At 41.6% G+C, this 18446-nt stretch overlaps 1 protein-coding gene across 3 annotated transcripts; it reads right to left on the reverse strand.

The window, feature by feature from the left end:
* Window positions 1-662: 662 nt before the first annotated feature.
* On the reverse strand, window positions 663-17771 carry LOC120064294 (WD repeat and FYVE domain-containing protein 2). 3 transcript variants are annotated; one of them, XM_039014753.1, is made up of 12 exons: window positions 17497-17771; window positions 15158-15225; window positions 10062-10135; window positions 9443-9497; window positions 8954-9104; window positions 7125-7237; window positions 6249-6375; window positions 5116-5221; window positions 4286-4387; window positions 3532-3662; window positions 3305-3413; window positions 663-2997 (listed from the first exon to the last, which is right to left on the reverse strand). In XM_039014753.1, the coding sequence occupies exons 1-12, from the start codon at window positions 17631-17633 to the stop codon at window positions 2968-2970; spliced, it is 1203 nt and encodes a 400-aa protein (XP_038870681.1). In that variant the 5' UTR covers window positions 17634-17771; the 3' UTR covers window positions 663-2967. The 3 variants fall into 3 exon arrangements, 2 of the variants coding, with proteins under 2 accessions (XP_038870681.1, XP_038870682.1); XM_039014754.1 differs by lacking the exon at window positions 17497-17771 and adding an exon at window positions 12783-12888; XR_005478581.1 differs by lacking the exon at window positions 5116-5221.
* Window positions 17772-18446: the final 675 nt, after the last annotated feature.

Raw genomic sequence — 18446 nt, forward strand, 5'->3', positions numbered from 1 at the left:
AGCACAAACATTCACATCAAAAAGAGACATTGTGTCTTTCAATCACCTCATATAAATGTAATCAAATACAAACATGAGTACATCAACAGCAGGACAACAAGAGGAACTGTAATTATGGAACGATATGAACACATCTCTACTCAGATGATCAGTACCCAGATGAGCTTTTGATCCAGGATTAGACATGCAGTAATGATATTCCTATAGGACTACTGATCTTCATTAGTCTGCTGCTCGCACATCAAGACCTGAGGGGAATGTCACAAAGCAGGATCAAGGACTTATCCACCTTACTTTGATAAACAGATCCGGCTTTGTGACAAACCCCCCCTGGAGTCACACACACACAGTACCAGCCACCTGTGAGCATCATACTACACCACACAGAAGCACTAGCCTGGGAGCAAGACAATTCCTGTATTAACAACACTGTTGCCAATGACAAAACGCTGACAAAAGCAGAAAAACAGACTGGTATCCAGGCTACAAAACACACCTAATAATATTATCAAGTTATTTCAAATCCTAGGGCAGTCATTCAGATAATGTAAATCAGTCTTGCTGTATGAATCAGCATGGAACTCATACACATTTTTACTGCCAACAATGATAACAGATAGTTCTTTACTGTACAGAGGGCATTAAATGAGGAAACGATTAAGGATAGTATATTTATTTAATCCAGTGATTGACTACTACTGTAAATAGCATTAGAGCCTGATAGAGCCATTCTCCACCAGTAGATATGCATTAGCCTAGGCCCAAGATGTGTGGCTTCACTGATTATTAAAACATGCTAGTACTTGTGAAAAATGACAATGGGTAATTAGGTTTTATATCCCAAATATCAACATGCAGACAGATTGTTGTTTTACAATAGTGGTTCTGTCTAAAAACAAATCCAAAAGCAAATCCAGTGCATGAACTTAACTTGAACTATATTATATCCATGATAACCCCTATCATAACCATCTATACCATTTGAGAATGACCTTAACACGTGTGGTGTAGTAGGCTACATGAGAGATGTCTAGCTTTGAGGCAACAGTAACACACAGCAATAAATAAACTCATAACACAAATACATTTGACACACAGCCACTAACATATCACCAGTCTGTTATACGTACACAATAGAAAAATCTAATCTTTTCAGCCTTCAACCTTATGTCATTTGTAGATAATAACATATTGTAAGTGTATGCATTGGACAAAAAGTGCTTAGCTATGATTTTGTTCTCTTAGAAATCAAACCGTAACAACTGAAGTGCAAAGAAACTAGAGACGACATGTGGTGAATAATGTTTTGGTCCACCACCGAAGTCCAAAGAGTAGTAGGTGACATTTCAATAATTCTACAATAGATTAAAAATAAATCATAAAAAGATGATTGGAATTAACTTGTTCTTTACGATTTATCATTTCAATTGGCAAGCCTAATCAAGAACTTCAGTTAGCATAGCAAATCAATATTAATTTGAAAAAAATACTAAAGAAAGAAATGTCTTTCTCCACATCTCCTACATCTGTGGTCGTCAACCGTTACCCGACAAAAAGATACCACATGTAGACTTGTTCACCAGTTGTGTGTATGTATGAATATAGGAGAGCCTATAAGCTATAGGTAACTGCCAAAGTAAATGGAAACAATAGAGTAAATGAGGGATACAAAGTATATTGAATGCAGGTGCTTCCACACAGATGTGGTTCCAGAGTTAATTAAGCAATTAACATCCCATCATGCTTAGGGTCATGTACAAAAATGCCCAATTGCCCAATTATTTTGGCTAGCATGGTTAGAAGAGATCTTATTTAATTTGAAAGGGGGGTCTCAAATGAGCATAGGGGGTTTAAACTGTGTGTCTCAGTCACCACATCTCAACCCAATTGAACACTTATGGGAGATTCTGGAGCGGCGCCTGAGACAGCCTTTTCCACCACCATCAAAACACCAAATTACAGATTTCCTGTGGAAGAATGGTGACACATCCCTCCAAAAGAGTTCCAGACACTTAGAATCTACACCAAGGCGCATTGAAGCTGTTCTGGCAGCTTGTTGGCCCAATGCCCTATTAAGACACTGTTGGTGTTCCATTATTTTGGCAGTTATCTGTAGGCTATGAACACTTGATACCTCAACTGAAACAGGGTCCACCTAGAAACAGGGCTATTCTAACCTCCACCCACTGCTTCTATGTACAGCAGCTAACAAGCAAAGAGCCAATCCAAACAGGATGAGTTATAAGAGGTCAACTTTGGGACCTTCTTGAGTTTCGTGATTATATTAGAGTATTCCATCTTGCTACTATACATACTCCAGGTTACATATCTCACTGATATTCATATAACAAACCCAGTACATTTTTTTAATGTTATTTTAACAATTGGTTCATAAACTCCTTTTTTCATGCTTTCTGTTTGCCATAGTGAGAGCTTCAATATGATAAGAGGAAGGCACTTAAATATAATCTTTATATTTGCCTGTCTACCTGTATTTGATGTTCAGCAGGTAGCCTACACGGAGTTCCTTTTACTATGGACCCATTGTTATAAATATAATAAACCAAAGAATATAGGGAATTATGTATGCACAATAACATTTTAGTTGAAGTTCAAAATGTTGTTCCAGAGTGACATACTGTAGGTAAGGGAGATCCATAAAACTAACAAAAAAATGCTCTTCCATAGTCCTGATACAGCACGCACACCTTTGTCCTCTTCAAGGTGTCTCTATTCCAAATCTGTCCATCCATATCGGGAGCCAGAGTACAGCTCTTCCTCAGCACATTTAGTCACCAAGAGGGACAAGGGCAGGCAATAAAGGCCTGGTGTTTCTGGGTTCTGTGGATGTCACTCAGCTATTGTTGTTGTTGTTCTTGTGGACATTACCACCTCCTCTCAGGATGACGGCCACCATGATGTAAGCTCTCACCTGATAGGTGGATGGAGCTCCATCAACAATAACCTTCAGGACACCACTGGAGTCATGTCCCAGAGCTGTAGACACAAACATAAAGGTGTATAAAAAAAATAAAAAAACAATGCCTCCTTCATACGTGTATACGCACTGTCATTAAAAGGTCATTGTATCAATGCCTCCCATTCCTGTATTAGGCTGCATTTATACAGGCAAATCCGATTCTGATATTTTTCTCACTAATTGGTCTTCCATCAATCAGCTCAACTCTGAAAAATATCTGATGTGAAAAGATCTGTGATTGGTCAAAAGGCCAGTTAGTGGAAAAAAGATCAGAATTGGGCTGCCTATCTAAACGCTGCCTTAGAGACATAGTGTTTGTCTCACCTTGACAACCTTGTCTGCCCCAGAGGTCAGTAGCCAGCCCGTGGTAGGCTCGTAGTGCATGTAAACTATGCTGTGTTTGCTGTCATGGAATGTTGCCGTGGGCGCCCGGCTGTAAGACATGGGGATGGAGCAAAATAGTGTTATCACCATGGGAATTAAAGTATAGGATAATATGTGATGACCAGAGGATGATATTTGAGGCTTTTTTGTGCGTGCATGTTACTCACTCCTCGTCCGTGATGGACTCGTGGCAGCTGTCACACACCCGCACCTCAAACTCGAAGCCCATGAGAGGGATGGTGGAGCGCTTGGCCGAGCACTTCCCACACACTGCCTGCCCACACTTCCTGCAGTGGTGCTGGGGAGAGGAGACAGGAGACACTGAGCCTTGGGTTCAGCCTACAGATAAGGCCAATGTGTATATATCTCACTTCCCCTCACTCATATAGTCACAAACTGCGGAGGCCAGGTCTATGTTTCTGCATTTCACACTGCCATAGATGGGTTCACTGTAAAGTCTACACCTGTAATATTTGGTGCATGTGACAAATACAATTTGGTTGTTTAGCAACAAAACTGGCACGTGTAAGCAATTATGGGGCAAAACAGGCAAGGTTGGCCATTTTGTCTCCAATGTTTATTGAAAACATAAATACATTTGCACAATGAGCACTTGTCTCAACTACATCACATTTTGGCCATATTAGCAGACAAGAGTACATCAGTCAAAACAAGACATGGTATCAAGAACAAGATAAAACTAGCTAAAACGAGCCATGATTCCCCACATGGCAGCTTCTTGGCATTGTTGCGAGCTATCTAGCCATCCAGAATCACAACAAACTTCTGCCCCATTGAAGAGCGAGCATTGTTTGTGACCGAACCCATTTATACGAACAACATTAACTACGTTTTTCTCCTGCCCTCTTGTGGACAATATGTGAACTATATCCCACAGTGACAGTATGGTGCCCACTGTACCTGTCGCAGGCCGATTTTCTTACTGTCCCACATCTGTTTAAAGTTCCAGAAGAATGGCTGCTCACACTTCTGACACGAATCACTGTCCAGCCACTCTGGGGTCTGAGGGAACACAGACAGACAGGTTAAATACAGACTCTAAATACTACTCTAGTCAGCTTTTCCTTACTCAATCCTACCTTTAACTATCAGGAGTTTTAAAAGGAAACTAACCCAGATTCAGTGGTTAGGTATAACGTAAGTGAGAGAAAGAACCAGTCAGAGCCACAGGTAGTCTACACTGAACACTCATTTGCATTCAGTACATAACCATTCTGAATTTCATTCAGAGTTTGTCATTCTCTCTCTGTACGTGTTCGCATTTCAGGTATCCCTCCATGGTGACAGAAACAGCCAGACAAAGCACTCTGCCATACCATGCTGTCAATGACAGAGGTGACAATGCACTCACAGAGCTGTGACTGGCCCATATCTAGGGCTAGACAGATTCTACGGAAGAAAGGTGTGCTTATGTCTGAGTGACACAACCCAGCCCTGTGCTCCAGCTAATCCTATACACAGCCCTGCCCAACACTCAGGCCTCACTGCAGATTTAACACCGTAGCACATTCATTCTCCTTCCCTCACCCGCTCTCTCCCTGAAAGTCCTATTGCATCCAAGTTGCTTAAGTCTGTGGGGTGTGTGTGAACCTTCGTACCCCCTCTGGTGACAATGTGTCAGGAACTCAACCTGTCTACTTCACACACACACACGTCTCACAGCCTTGAGGTTGTCTTCCTCCCTCCTTCTGCACCATCCCTCCATCTTTATCAGTCCATCCCTCCCTCACCTCCTGTCTGGTCACGTCCATGTTCCAGATGACGATGCCCCCATCTGAGCTGCAGGAGATCAGCTGACGTGTGTGTGGCGCGTAGCATAGGCCCTGGACCTTCTCACTGCATTGTTAACACACACACACACACACACTTAAAGAGTATGTGGTACAGAAATACTGTAGATTCTCCCCACCACCGCAATGACATCCTTGGGTGTGACATGAGTCACTTTCCAACTCTCCCAACAACATAACTGAACGTGAAACATCCTGGAGTTATGGATAATGAAGCGCCCTAAAGGAGACTACTAAGGACATTTCAATAGTTTCTAAGACTGTATCATATTGATTAAAGGCTCAGTGCAGTCAAAAATGTGATTATCCTGTGGTTTTATACACATTTCCACACTATGAGGTTGGTATAATACTGTGAAAATTATGATAACGCCCTTTTTGTGTAAGAGCTGTTTGAAAAGACCGCCTGAAATTTCCAGCTATTTTGGTGGGATGGATTTTGGCCTGCCTGGTGACATCACATCATTCATTAATAGACCAATAAGAAGTGTTCCAAACATCTGTCAATAACAGCTACTTTTCCCCCTTTCTCCTCCCCACTCAGACCACTTCGACAGTCCTAGCTAAATTCTTGCTTGATAAATTGCTCTTTGCTAAGAAGCTATTTTTGCTTCTTTTTGACCATTTTAATTGAAAACAAATCGCAGTAAGGTACTTCATTGTTACCCAGAAATTATTTGATATTGAGATAAAAACAGCTGCATTGGACCTTTAATATATTTAAGCAATAAGGCACAAGGGGGTGTGGTATATGGCCAATATACCACAGCTAAGGGCTGTTCTTATGCGCAACGCGGAGTGTCTGGATACAGCCCTTAGTCGTGGTATATTGGGCATATACAACAAACCACGAGGTACCTTATTGCTATTATAAACTGGTTACCAACGAAATTAGAAAAGTAAAAATAAATGTCATAACCGTGGTATTCGGTCTGATATACCACAGCTGTCAGCCAATCAGAATTCAGGACTCGAACCACGCAGTTTATAATGGGGGTTTTAATACTACAATGGAGATTACATTTGAAGACTGTATTGACGGACTCTGTTGAGGTTCAGTGTGTGAATCTTACTTGTGTCCCTGAAGTTCAATAGCGGTGCCTTTGCGTCCCCCGATGTCCCACATGATGATGGAGTGATCTGAGCTGCCGGAAAACAACACTCTCTGGACCGGGTCCCAACACAGAGCTGTCACATTGCCTAAAGACAGCAGAACACAAAACACACATTCCTCAGCTCATCACTGGATATTAAACTTGACCTGGTCAAGTGGAACAAAAACAAGAAACTAAAAGGCCTCAATTATTAGAAAGTGGACAAAAGTGACTCAGAGCAAATTCAAGTTGAAATTAACTAACCTCTCAATAATTGCCAAGTCTTTTGCTTTTAATGAACCACAATTCATCCATCTTGAGCCATGCTTGAGCACCCCCTTGTGTCTAATTCAAAGAGAAATATGTTCCAGTGCTTTTCACCAGCAGATATTTGCATAATGACAAACATGTGTAACCCCACTGATAACAGATAGGCCTGGAATAGTGGTGCTGTCAGCAGCATTGTCAGTCACACGCTCTTCTGTCAATATAGGAAGTAGGAGATGTGAGTGCTAAAACAACTGACCCCAGATCAGAACAGAGGGTTTATAAATAGCTGTGAGGGTTGTCCTCTGGAGTATACAATGTCCCACACTACCTCTGTCACTGCGGTCAGTTAAGGTGAAAACATGGAAATAAAAAGTGGGTAGTAGACCGATTTATAAAATCTCCAAGGGTTTAAAATAGTATGTGTGTTTTCTTTCAAATATTTAGGGGCACTTTAAATAGGCTTCCTCTGCGTATTGGAACCAATGGAGGAGTCCCAACTGGTGGTGTTTCAAGGCTGGGGGAGGATGGGGTACTAGGGGGTAGAGAACGAGTGTTGTTTTGCAACACGGGGTGTAGTAGTAATACCTGTGTGTCCTTTGAAGGTGGTTACCAGACTACAGCTGTCCAGCTCCAGCTTGAGGATGGTCACCTGACCAGAGTAGTCGCCCACAAAGGCGTGCCTCGTCTCCACGTCGAACCTGGGAGGGGCAGGGTCAAGGATGGCAATGATCCTGTAACTGAACTGTTTGCTTCTGAGCAACATCACGGATTTGCACACACTGTATTTATTCTATTCAATCAGTGTTCCCTGGTTGAAACCTACTCGTATCTGATCTGTATGTGGTTCATTCTATTCAGTGAAGGACTGACCGCCTTACACCTCTTAAATTTCCGACAAAAACAACCCACATCAGTAAAAACTTACAACCACAGTTAACTGTTCATTAGCTACAAAATCATATGTATTTAGTCTCTGTACTCAGAGACCTTTCAGTGAGAGGCCAGAATGATAAATAAAAGCAATCAAGAGAGAGAAAACAATAAGACAAATCTTCTCAGAACACAATCAAACTTCTCCTCCTGAAAAGGGTTGCTGTACTAATCTGATCCCAGGCCAACTCGGAACCGTGGTTGTTTAGAAACATTTGCTGGATGACATAAAGAAAAAACACATTCCAAGTAGTTCCTTCATTTCAAGAATTTTGAATAACATAATAAAAAATAAAATAAAAATTATTTCATCTTTATTTAACCAGTTAGGCCAGTTGAGAACAAGTTCTCATTTACAACAGCGACCGTGCAAAGATAAAGCAAAGCAGTGCAACCAAAACAACAGAGTTACACATGGGATCATCAAACGTACAGTCAATAACACAATAGAAAAATCTATGTACAGTTTGTGCAAATGTAACAATGACTTCTCTGGGTTTGTAAAAAGGTATAAAGCCAAAACAAACTAAATGGCTGCCATATGAATGTCAGGAAGAAATCAGATTTTTTTTGTTGTTGTTGTACTTAACATTGGAATTGTTTATCCCCGTCTATGAAGCATAAGTCAGTCTCAAGACCTCACAGAGCTAGTTGATATCGAGAGCCCACCACAGCGGAGTGGACCCAAATCTTTTATCTTGCCATTACGGAAATCTCCCGAACCATTGCCGCATGGGCCGCATGACTGAAGGCTATCGTTAGCGTTCCCAATTAAGAAAAGCTACTGGGGCGCTTACCTGGCTCCCTCTCTGGTCTACTGCGCATCGTAGGAGAAAGCGCAAGAGGGCCATATCCTCCCATAGCGCCTCAAATATATACTTGCTTGAGGTGAAGGACACAGTCAAGTGCGCTGTTACCACTTGAAATGTCTGTGGCTTTAGACTTCACACACAGGTAGTACTTGCTAAGATATTTGCTACATAGCAACTAGAGCTGGGAATTACATCACAATACTTAGGTCCCGATAGAATATGTATTGCGATTCTTATGATTCGATACTGAGATTTTATTGCGATTTAATGTTCCAAACATATTTCTCACTATGTCTTCTGCAGAAAGACAAGAGAACATGAGAAAACTAGTTTTGATCAGTCAGGGAAGTAAAATTACTGAAAACATGTTGGCTCAGTATTTAAAAAGATGGAGAACAAAAGCTATAGGATGAAAAATACTTGAGTTTTCTGTACAGCCTACTAGCGCTAGCTAATGCTACCTACAGTAGCATATTATTATTATTTTAAATCTTTATTTATTCTTTTTCACAAATTGATACTTGGAATCAAATATCATCCAAAAATAATATTGCGATATGTAACTGTAGTGATTTTTTTACCCCATCACTAACAGCAACAGCATGTGAATGGAATAGAATGAATAGAATAAAATAGAATATAAAAATGTGGTTTGTAAAAGATGAAGGATACTGCAGTCCAGAGACCCAGGCGGTGGTGCGGTAGAACCCCAACTGTGTTCCACTCTCAGAGCAGTGCCAGGTGAAGTTCTTGTCCTGTCCTGTACTGAGGACCCACTCCATCTCCAACACAAACAGCACCACTGTCACTCTGCCCTGGTGGGCTGACACAGAACATACACACACAATGTCATGATAATAAACCAACAATACTGGTCATATACTGTACATAGTAAAAAAGTAGACAGATTGGTGTTCTTTGCATCCTTTGCATCCTTTAAAATGGATAAAAACAGACAAGATGTCAGTCATACAGTAGAACTGTTGGCAGCAAGCTCAATATTAGTACATTGCTTTTAGAAGCCTTGTAGCTAAAACCAACCAAATCGCCATGAATAGAAGAAAATCCATTATTTTGCCATGTTTCATCCCTTCCTGACATTGACCAGAGTCAGCTGAGTCACACAAAGAACACAGCCTGGGGCCACACTTCCCATCTCACCCTGATAGGTCTGTGCCGGGGTCATCTTGTTGTAGTCTTCTGACAGGATGAACTCCTGAAACACAGAAAGTATGTCACTCACTGGTTTCCCCAAGAGAAAGCACAGTATTTCTTTGATATGGACATACTTTTAGGTCAAAATTACACAACGCTTGAAATTACCTTCTGACTCAAAAGGAAGCACTTAGGTTTAGCAAAGTATATCCATGTTAGTTTTAGGCTATGAATCCCATACAGAAACCCAGGTCTACACCTCCTGTAGATAGACATATTTAGTATCCCTGTGTTGATTGATCCACCTAACTGCTTAGCCAATCATGCGGAAGATTAGGTTACTCAGAGATGCAACTGGCAGTATTGGCAGTATTGATCAGTGCTGGTGTATGGAGAAGCAAAGAGTCAGTGCGAAAGAGCGAGAGACAGTAGCTAGCTACTTAGTGGCCCGCTAAATGTTAAACATGAAATCATGACTTGAACCAACACAACCAGACCCCAATCTGGCCCTAGGGTACGGTTTTTGGTATGTGTATCAGGCTAGACTGGGGGATAAGGCTGAATGCTTGGTATAAAAGTATGACGCCCATCATGACTATCTTAGACAACAGAAACAGTCACTTACAGAGATGGTTCCATTCTCCATCCCCATAGACAGCCTCCTGGTCTCTGGGTTAAAGGACATACAGGAGCAAGAATCTAGGAAGAGAAAGGAAATAATGTAAGAAAATGTCTGCAATCTATACAAGTGTGGGGTGTCTCCACTCTCCAGTGCCATTGCAATGTGCTTTGAGGGGAAAATCACTGACTGGGCTAGTGACTACATAATGGAATTTCAGTGTCTTGCACAACATGCAGAAAGAACAAACAAGGGAAGTAGGGAACATGTCAAAATTAAGATGATTACTTGCAGTACACTTTAGGAAATGGAACTGAAGAGGGTGGTGATTTCCTGAATGACTTAAGACAGCCTTTCCAGACAGGCACATGCATAGGCTTATCTCTAGGAATCACAATTTGGAATGCATTTAAACTTAAGCCTGCCAGGCACAATGCACCAATTATTCATTAAAGGCCCAGTGCAGTCAAAAGTGATTTTCCTGTGTTTTATACATTTCCACACTATGGAGGTTGGAATAGCCTAATACTGTGAAATTGTGAACAATATGATAATGGTGAATTAGTGTAAGAGCTGTTTGAAAAGACTGTCTGAAATGTTAGCCTGTTTTGGTGGGATGGAGTTTGGCCTAGCTGGTGACTAGAGCTAGGACAATAAACCAAAAATGATTGACAACGTCCAAACTAAGCACTTACAGTGCATTCAGAAAGTATTCAGACCCTTTGACTTTTTCTACATTGTTAGTCTTACTCTCAAATGTATTTAATAAAATAAAAAATCCTCAACAATCTAACCCTAATGACAAAGCGAAAACAGGTTTGTAGAAATGCAAATAAAAATACAAATACCTTATTTACATCAGTATTCACAACCTATGCTATGCGATACGTAATTGAGCTCAGGTGCATCCTGCTCCCATATATCATCCTTGAGATGTTTCTACAACTTGATTAGAGTCCACCTGTGGTAAATTCAATTGATTGGACATTATTTGGAAAAGCACACACCAGTCTACATAAGGTCCCACAGTTCACAGTGCATGTCAGAGCAAAAACCAAGCCATGAGGTCGAAGTAATTGTACGTAGAGCTCCGAGACAGGATTGTGTCGAGGCACAGATCTGGGGAAGTGTACCAAAACATTTCTGCAGCAATGAAGGTCCAAGAACATAGTGGCCTCCATTTCTAAATGGAAGAAGATGGCCACTCGGCCAAACTTAGCAATCAGGGGAGAAGGGTCTTGGTCAGGGAGGTGACCAAGAATCTGTGGAGATGGGAGAACCTTCCAGAAGGAAAACCATCTCTGCAGCACTCCACCAATCAGGCCTTTATGGTAGAGTGGCCAGATGGAAGCCACTCCTCAGTAAAAAGGCACATGACAGTCTGCTTGGAGTTTGCCAAAAGGCACCTAAAGGACACTCCATGAGAAACAAAATTCTCTGGTCTGATGACATAAAGATTGAAATCTTTGGCCTGAATGCCAATCGTCACATCTGGAGGAAACCTGGCACCATCCCTACGGTGAAGTATGGTGATGGCAGCATCATGCTGTGGGGATGTTTTTCAGCGGCAGGGAATGGGAGACTAGTCAGGATCGAGGGACAGACGAACGGCGCAAAGTACAGAGATCCTTGATGAAAACCTACTCCAGAGTACTTAGGACCTCAGACTGGGGTGAAGGTTCACCTTCCAACAGGACAATGACCCTAAACACACTACCAAGACAACGCAGGAGTGGCTTCAGGACAAGTCTCTGAATGTCCTTGAGTAGCCAAGCCAGAGCCTGGACTCGGACCCGATCAAACATCTCTGGAGAGACCTGAAAACAGCTGTGCAGTGACGCTCCCCATCCAATCTGACAGAGCTTGAGAGGATCTGCAGAGAAGAATGGAAGAAACTCCCGAAATACAGTTGAACCAAGCTTGTAGCGTCATACCCAAGAAGAGTCGACGCTGTAATCACTGCCAAAGGTGCTTTAACAAAGTACTGAGTAAATGGTCTGAATACTTATGTAAATGTGATTTCAGTTTATATGCAAAAAAGATGTAAGCGTTTTGCTTTGTCATTATGGGGTATTGTGTGTGGTTGATGACGGGGGAAAAAACTATTTAATCCATTTTAGAATAAGGATGTAACGTAACAAAATGAGGAAAAAGTCAAGGGCTCTGAATACTTTCCGAATGCACTGTATCATGGACATTTTGCTGATATTGTTCATTAAGATAAATAACCCTACTAGAGATACAGTATGTGAAGCTCGAAATGAAATAAGTTAGCTAATATGGGTGATTGTTAATGGGACAATTGATAACTACTACGTTGAATGATGTAGCTAAGGGTAATATAAAAAATAAAAAATAAAAAACTGTTGCACATGGTATAAAGTTATTGTTAAATGTATCAGTGATATTCAGTCAATTTAACTTGATATGGATTTTTGTCCATATCGCCCAGCTCTACTGGTGACATCCCCAAGCAGTACATTAGTTAATAGACCAATAAGAGTGTTCCAAACCTCTGTCAATAACAGCTAGTTTTGTTCTCCTCACACTGACCACTCCCAGACAGTCAAGCAACATTTTTTGGATGAGAAGATGTATTTTGACTATTTTAATTTAATCACAATAAGGTACTTAATTGTTACTCAGAAATTATTTGATAGAGATACAAATGGCTGCGTTGGACCTTAAAACATTGGGTCAAGCTGAAATAACTAAATGGTTGTTTACCTCATTCAAACTGGAACAGACGTTAAAACTACACAGGCAGAAGAGCTGTTCACAAAATGAGGCCAATGGAGCATTTTGTAGCATTTTGCTACACCAGCGATAACATCTGCAAAATATGTGTACGCGACCAATCATTTTTTTTATAAGTAGAGCAAATCCATGCCAGAGTAGCCCTAAGATATTTTGGTATGTCAGATTGTTCTAGCAATTATCACATAGAAACTTTACTGGTAGGAAGTATGATTAACATGGTTTGTAGCACAAACCATTTTTGAGAAAATCATGATAAAAGTGGCCATAGAGTACCAAAGTACGAGTCATAATACTCAAAACAGGGAATGGTTCCAATTGTTTTTCCACCATTCATTTTTTTTTCAAATGGGATTTTAGAAACACTTAAAATAAGGGCTGTGTTTCGTGTAGGCTTACCCTGGCGTGACGTTTTGATAACCGTGCAAATCTCTCTAGGACAAGGTGACTTATCAATATATTCGCTTGTAAATAACTACAAAAAATGAAATGCTAATTAGCTGCTAATGTGGCAATCATAAAGAACTACAAATACCATGGTGATCTGGACGAGACTGCCAATCGAGGCAAAGGTAAGAATCTCTGGATTAACTATCTAATGTTAGCTAAATGTAGTAATGAATAATTTAGCAACATTTCTTTAAAATGGACAATTCTGTGAACTGTCTCGTGCAAGTTTTAAATTGACACAATACTTGTTTAGCAAAGTTTTCAGCTAGAGATGATGTGCAGTATCTCGCAGGGATTTGTGGTCTTGCATGATGTCTACTTTAATGCTAATTAGCATTTTCCAATATGAGAATAAATGGAGCCGAATATATTGTCCGAGAGAGATTTACATGGTTATCAAAAAATCACGCAAGGGCAAGCCTTCAGCCCTTAGTTTAAGTGTTTCTAAAAAATCCCCATGGGGAAATATGATTGAAACCATTTCTCAATTTGACCGCTAGGTTTAATGGGTATTAGGACACCTTCACTGGGGGGGGGCTATTTTAGGTCCTTTTCAGACCCATACATGCCTCCTGTAAAACCCTATGATCCGTGATTGGTATATGATACAGACAACATCCTGGTGGCATTATACTCCTTATAGTGTGCTCTGAAATTTGGAGGTCTAGATTCTGAAATACATATTTTCACATTAATTTACTGAACATTAAAAATAATGTAAATATCTCAAAACTACCCTTTTTGATTTTGCTTATTTTCTGACAAATTGTTTGGAACAATATACTGTAATGGGAATTTGAATGTTCGTGCTTTTCTTATAACTAATCTAGGTGTTCTATTCATGTGCTGTTCTATAAACCAATTTCTGTGTTTATGCAAGTGGCTGACTGTACAAATCCTCACTTATCAGTAGCTGCAATTTGGCAGTACGCCCAGACGTTGTTTTGAGAACAAACTAACGATATCTCAGTTTCAAGTTCTTAGCTTAGAGAGGAGAAGCCTTGTGAGGTGTTGGTTGGTCACATGAATGAAACAAAACGGTAATGATTAATGAATTATGCAAATATAACTTGTCTGTGTATAGCCGTATATCAGACAACTGCTGGGTCTGCCCAAAGAGGAGCTCCTGATTGACATGTGTACTTTGGTGCATTGAGTTGGTGGGAACCGCTCCTGCGCACTGACAATGAACAATGACTCATTCAAGATTGAATTTGAGTGTCCCTATGTGTAAGAATTTTTCCACAACAATACTCTTCAAACATATCAAATTTCCAGTGGGTTCTCTGTTACTTTACATTTTATACATAGAAATTAACCAATCACAATACTCTTTTAGGATTGCACATTCTGCAAATCTCCAGCAGAGGGTTCTCTTTGAATCCATTTACTGTTGGTGGTGCTCATAAAATTGATCAGAACTTCAGAATTAGCAGAGAGCCCACTGGAAATGTTATGCACTTATAGAGTATATTGTTCCAAACAATACGTCTTAAAATTAACTAAATCAAAAAGGGTACTTTTGAGATATTCATGTTATGTTTAATAAATGAAATGTGAAGATTTGCATTTCAGAATCCAGACATACTCCATGTGTTAGAGCACACTATAAAGGAGTATAACGACACAAAGATGTGGTTTGTATCATGTACGGTTCACGGATCATAAAGTCTTACAGGAGGCATGTATAGGTCAAAAAAGGACCTAAAATGGCAAAATGTCATCATGATTTCCCCAAAAAATTGTTTGGGATACAAATGTAAAAAACATATTAAACATACTTCCTCCCAATGAAGTTCTAACACAAGAATTGCCAGAACAATCTGAGATACCAAACATATTTTCCACTCCTGCTGGTGTGGAATCGCCCAGTAAGTCATGAGGTGATGACTCACCTGGCATTGTGTGGTAAACGCTGGGCCAGTACTGGCCACTGTCTCTCTTCAGCCATATCCGGATCGTCCTGCGGGTCACATAAAGCCATTCTGGTTATGTATTGGTCGGGACTATCAAACTGCCGTAGGCACCACCATGTCAGAGAGGTATTGACTAAAATACAGTAGCATATAATAAACTTAGCAAAAAAATAAACTTCCCTTTATCAGGACCCTGCTTTCAAAGATAATTCGTAAAAATCCAAATAACTTCACAGATCTTCATTGTAAAGGGTTTAAACACGGTTTCCCATGCTTGTTAGTGTCATTAAGACACTAACAGCTTACAGACAGTAGGCAATTAAGGTCAAAGTTAGGACACTAAAGAGGCATTTCAACTGACTCTGAAAAACACCAAAACTAAGATGCCCAGGGTCCCCGCTCATCTGCATGAATGTGCCTTAGGCATGCTGCAAGGAGGCATGAGGACTGCAGATGTGGCCAGGGCAATAAATGGCAATGTCCGTACTATGAGACACCTAAGACAGCGCTACAGGGAGACAGGACGGACAGCTGATCGTCCTCGCAGTGGCAGACCACGTGTAACACCTGCACAGGATCGGTACATCCAAACATCACACCTGGGGGACAGGTACAGGATGGCAACAACAACTGCCCGAGTTACACCAGGAATGCACAATCCCTCCATCAGTGCTCAGACTGTCCGCAATAGGCTGAGAGAGAATGGACTGAAGGCTTGTTGTAAGGCAGGTCCTCACCAGACATCACCGGCAACAACGTCGCCTATGGGCACAAACCCACCGTCACTGGACCAGACAGGGCTGGCAAAAAGTGCTCTTCACTGATGAGTTGCGGTTTTGTCTCACCAGGGGTGATGGTCGGATTCGCGTTTATCGTCGAAGGAATGAGCGTGGAGAGTCCATCATGGTCTGGGGCGGTGTGTCACAGAGTCATCGGAGTGAGCTTGTTGTCATTGGGGCGGCAGGTTAGCCTAGTGGTTAGAGCGTTCCCCGAGCTGACAAGGTACAAATCTGTCGTTCTGCCCCTGAACAGGCAGTTAACCCACTGTTCCTAGGCCAAAAATAAGAATTTGTTCTTAACTGACTTGCCCAGTTAAAAAAATATATATTTGCAGGCAATCTCATGTGGTACCATGTCAGAGAGTACCCTTCCTGCAGGCTCATCCTGACATGACCCTCCAGCATGACAATGCCACCAGCCATACTGCTCGTTCTGTGCGTGATTTCCCGCAAGACAGGAATGTCAGTGTTCTGCCATGGCCAGCGAAGAGCCCAAATATCAATCCCATTGAGCACGTCTGGGACCTGTTGGATCGGAGGGTGAAGGCTAGGCCCATTCCCCCCAGAATTGTCCAGGAACTTGCAGGTGCCTTGGTGGAAGTGGGGATCTCAAAGCAAGAACTGGCAAATCTGGTGCAGTCCATGAGGAGATGTACTGCAGTACTTTTCACACTTTTGATTTTGACCCCCTTTGTTCACATTCTATTTCTGTCAGTGTGGAACTTGTTCAGTTCATGTCTCAGTTGTTGAATCTTGTTATGTTCATACAAATACATGTTAAGTTTGCCGAAGTGACTTTTTCATAACAGGTTATGAGAACTTATGCAGCAGGTTAGAAGAGAGCGGAGGAACGCTCAACTCCGTTCGCGTATATCGAGGCGGAGTTGATTATCGATAACTGGTCGCGCGATTTGCTAGCAACAACATTGAGTCAGCACCTGTCAATACTTGTAAAAATGTAAAATCTGAAAATTATTGTACCTATGCTTGTGCTTGTCCTGTACAACTGTGGGGTTCATACTTTTAGCGAATAAAACCACCGACTCTTTCCTCATAAGTCGGTGGATATATTTGAAAAAAGTCATGACAAGTATAAATTTCAGAACCCCGCGGAAAGACCGCAATTGTAGGTACAGGCAGGCCTAACAGTTATCAGAATTTACATTTTTACAAGTATCGACTGATGGTGACGCATTGTTATTGCTAGCAAATGGCGCAACCAGTTATCAATACTCAACTCCGTCTCGATATACGCGAACGGAGTTGAGCGTTCCTCAGTTAGGATACTGAGGTTATGGTTTGATTTAGGGCTAGAGAAAATGCTCTCCTAACCTGCTACAAAAATGACTTCGTATCTTAGTGGCGTGAAAAGATGGTAATCAGTTTTAACGCCGGCCATGATGACGGTAACGAGTAGCGATAGGGAGCTTATAGTACCAGTACATGTTTGCGTTGCTATAAATAGTGCACAATCTGTAATATTATATTTTACCTACTGTAGTCACATATTTGACATGGTCTCAAACATTATCATCCTACCTGTCCTCGGAGACGCTGATCACCCCGTCCTCCTTTGGAATTATGACCGCCGTGTTCACAACATCTTGGGAAGTCTCGATTTTGTTGAGCAGAACAGGAGTCCGAGTTTGCGGTTTGGGTTGTATTTCTGCCGCCATTCCGGAGGTATAGGCCTAGCTGCTTCGCTGGTTTTGGCTATCCGTAACATAACGCCCTAGTCGAGCCGCAGAAGTGTTTTGTAGCAGCACTTTGAACACAGCACACGGTGTGTTGTGACAGCCAAAGACGCTGCTAGTCAGCTGACCACGGAGTTCTTCTTTGGGATTGGGTTGGCAGATCGCATCCAACGTTAAGGTACAAACACCGCCACCTACTGTACTGGAGTGTAAGCCCAGTCATGGCCTACCTACATAAAATTATCTTCATTATTCCTCTTACTCTAAGTGAAAGAGCACCCTAGACACCACCTCTTCCTTTGCTGACCGGTGCAAGCGATAAAATTGCCTCCCCTTAATACTAGCATCCCACTCCCTTTGCCAAAGATCGAGCCCTTTTTCCCCAGCTCAAGGACTTGACTTCCCTGCGGCCAAGCGGGACCCAAATATCTACCCCTCTCCTCACAGCACTCTTAGCCACCACATTGGCCTTCTCATTACCCTCCACACCCACATTGGCGGGAACCCAGCAAACGCTTACCACTACTCCCATCCTCTTCAATCCCATTAACAGCACCACCATCTCCACAAACAAGTCTCCCCTAACTGACCTGCTCGTCTATACACTACACGACACCGCAGCCTAATCAGAGCAGATCACCACTCTGAGCGGCCATGAACTCGGCCACATACATTCACACAATCAGTTAACCGCTTACATACTCTAACATTGAAATCTGGGATATACACCCCTGCCCCCACCCTACCACTGACTGAATCCTTTGAACCATCTGTATATATCCTTAAAAACAAATA

This window comes from Salvelinus namaycush, chromosome 19, assembly GCF_016432855.1.
Source record: "Salvelinus namaycush isolate Seneca chromosome 19, SaNama_1.0, whole genome shotgun sequence".
NCBI classification, from domain to species: domain Eukaryota; kingdom Metazoa; phylum Chordata; class Actinopteri; order Salmoniformes; family Salmonidae; genus Salvelinus; species Salvelinus namaycush.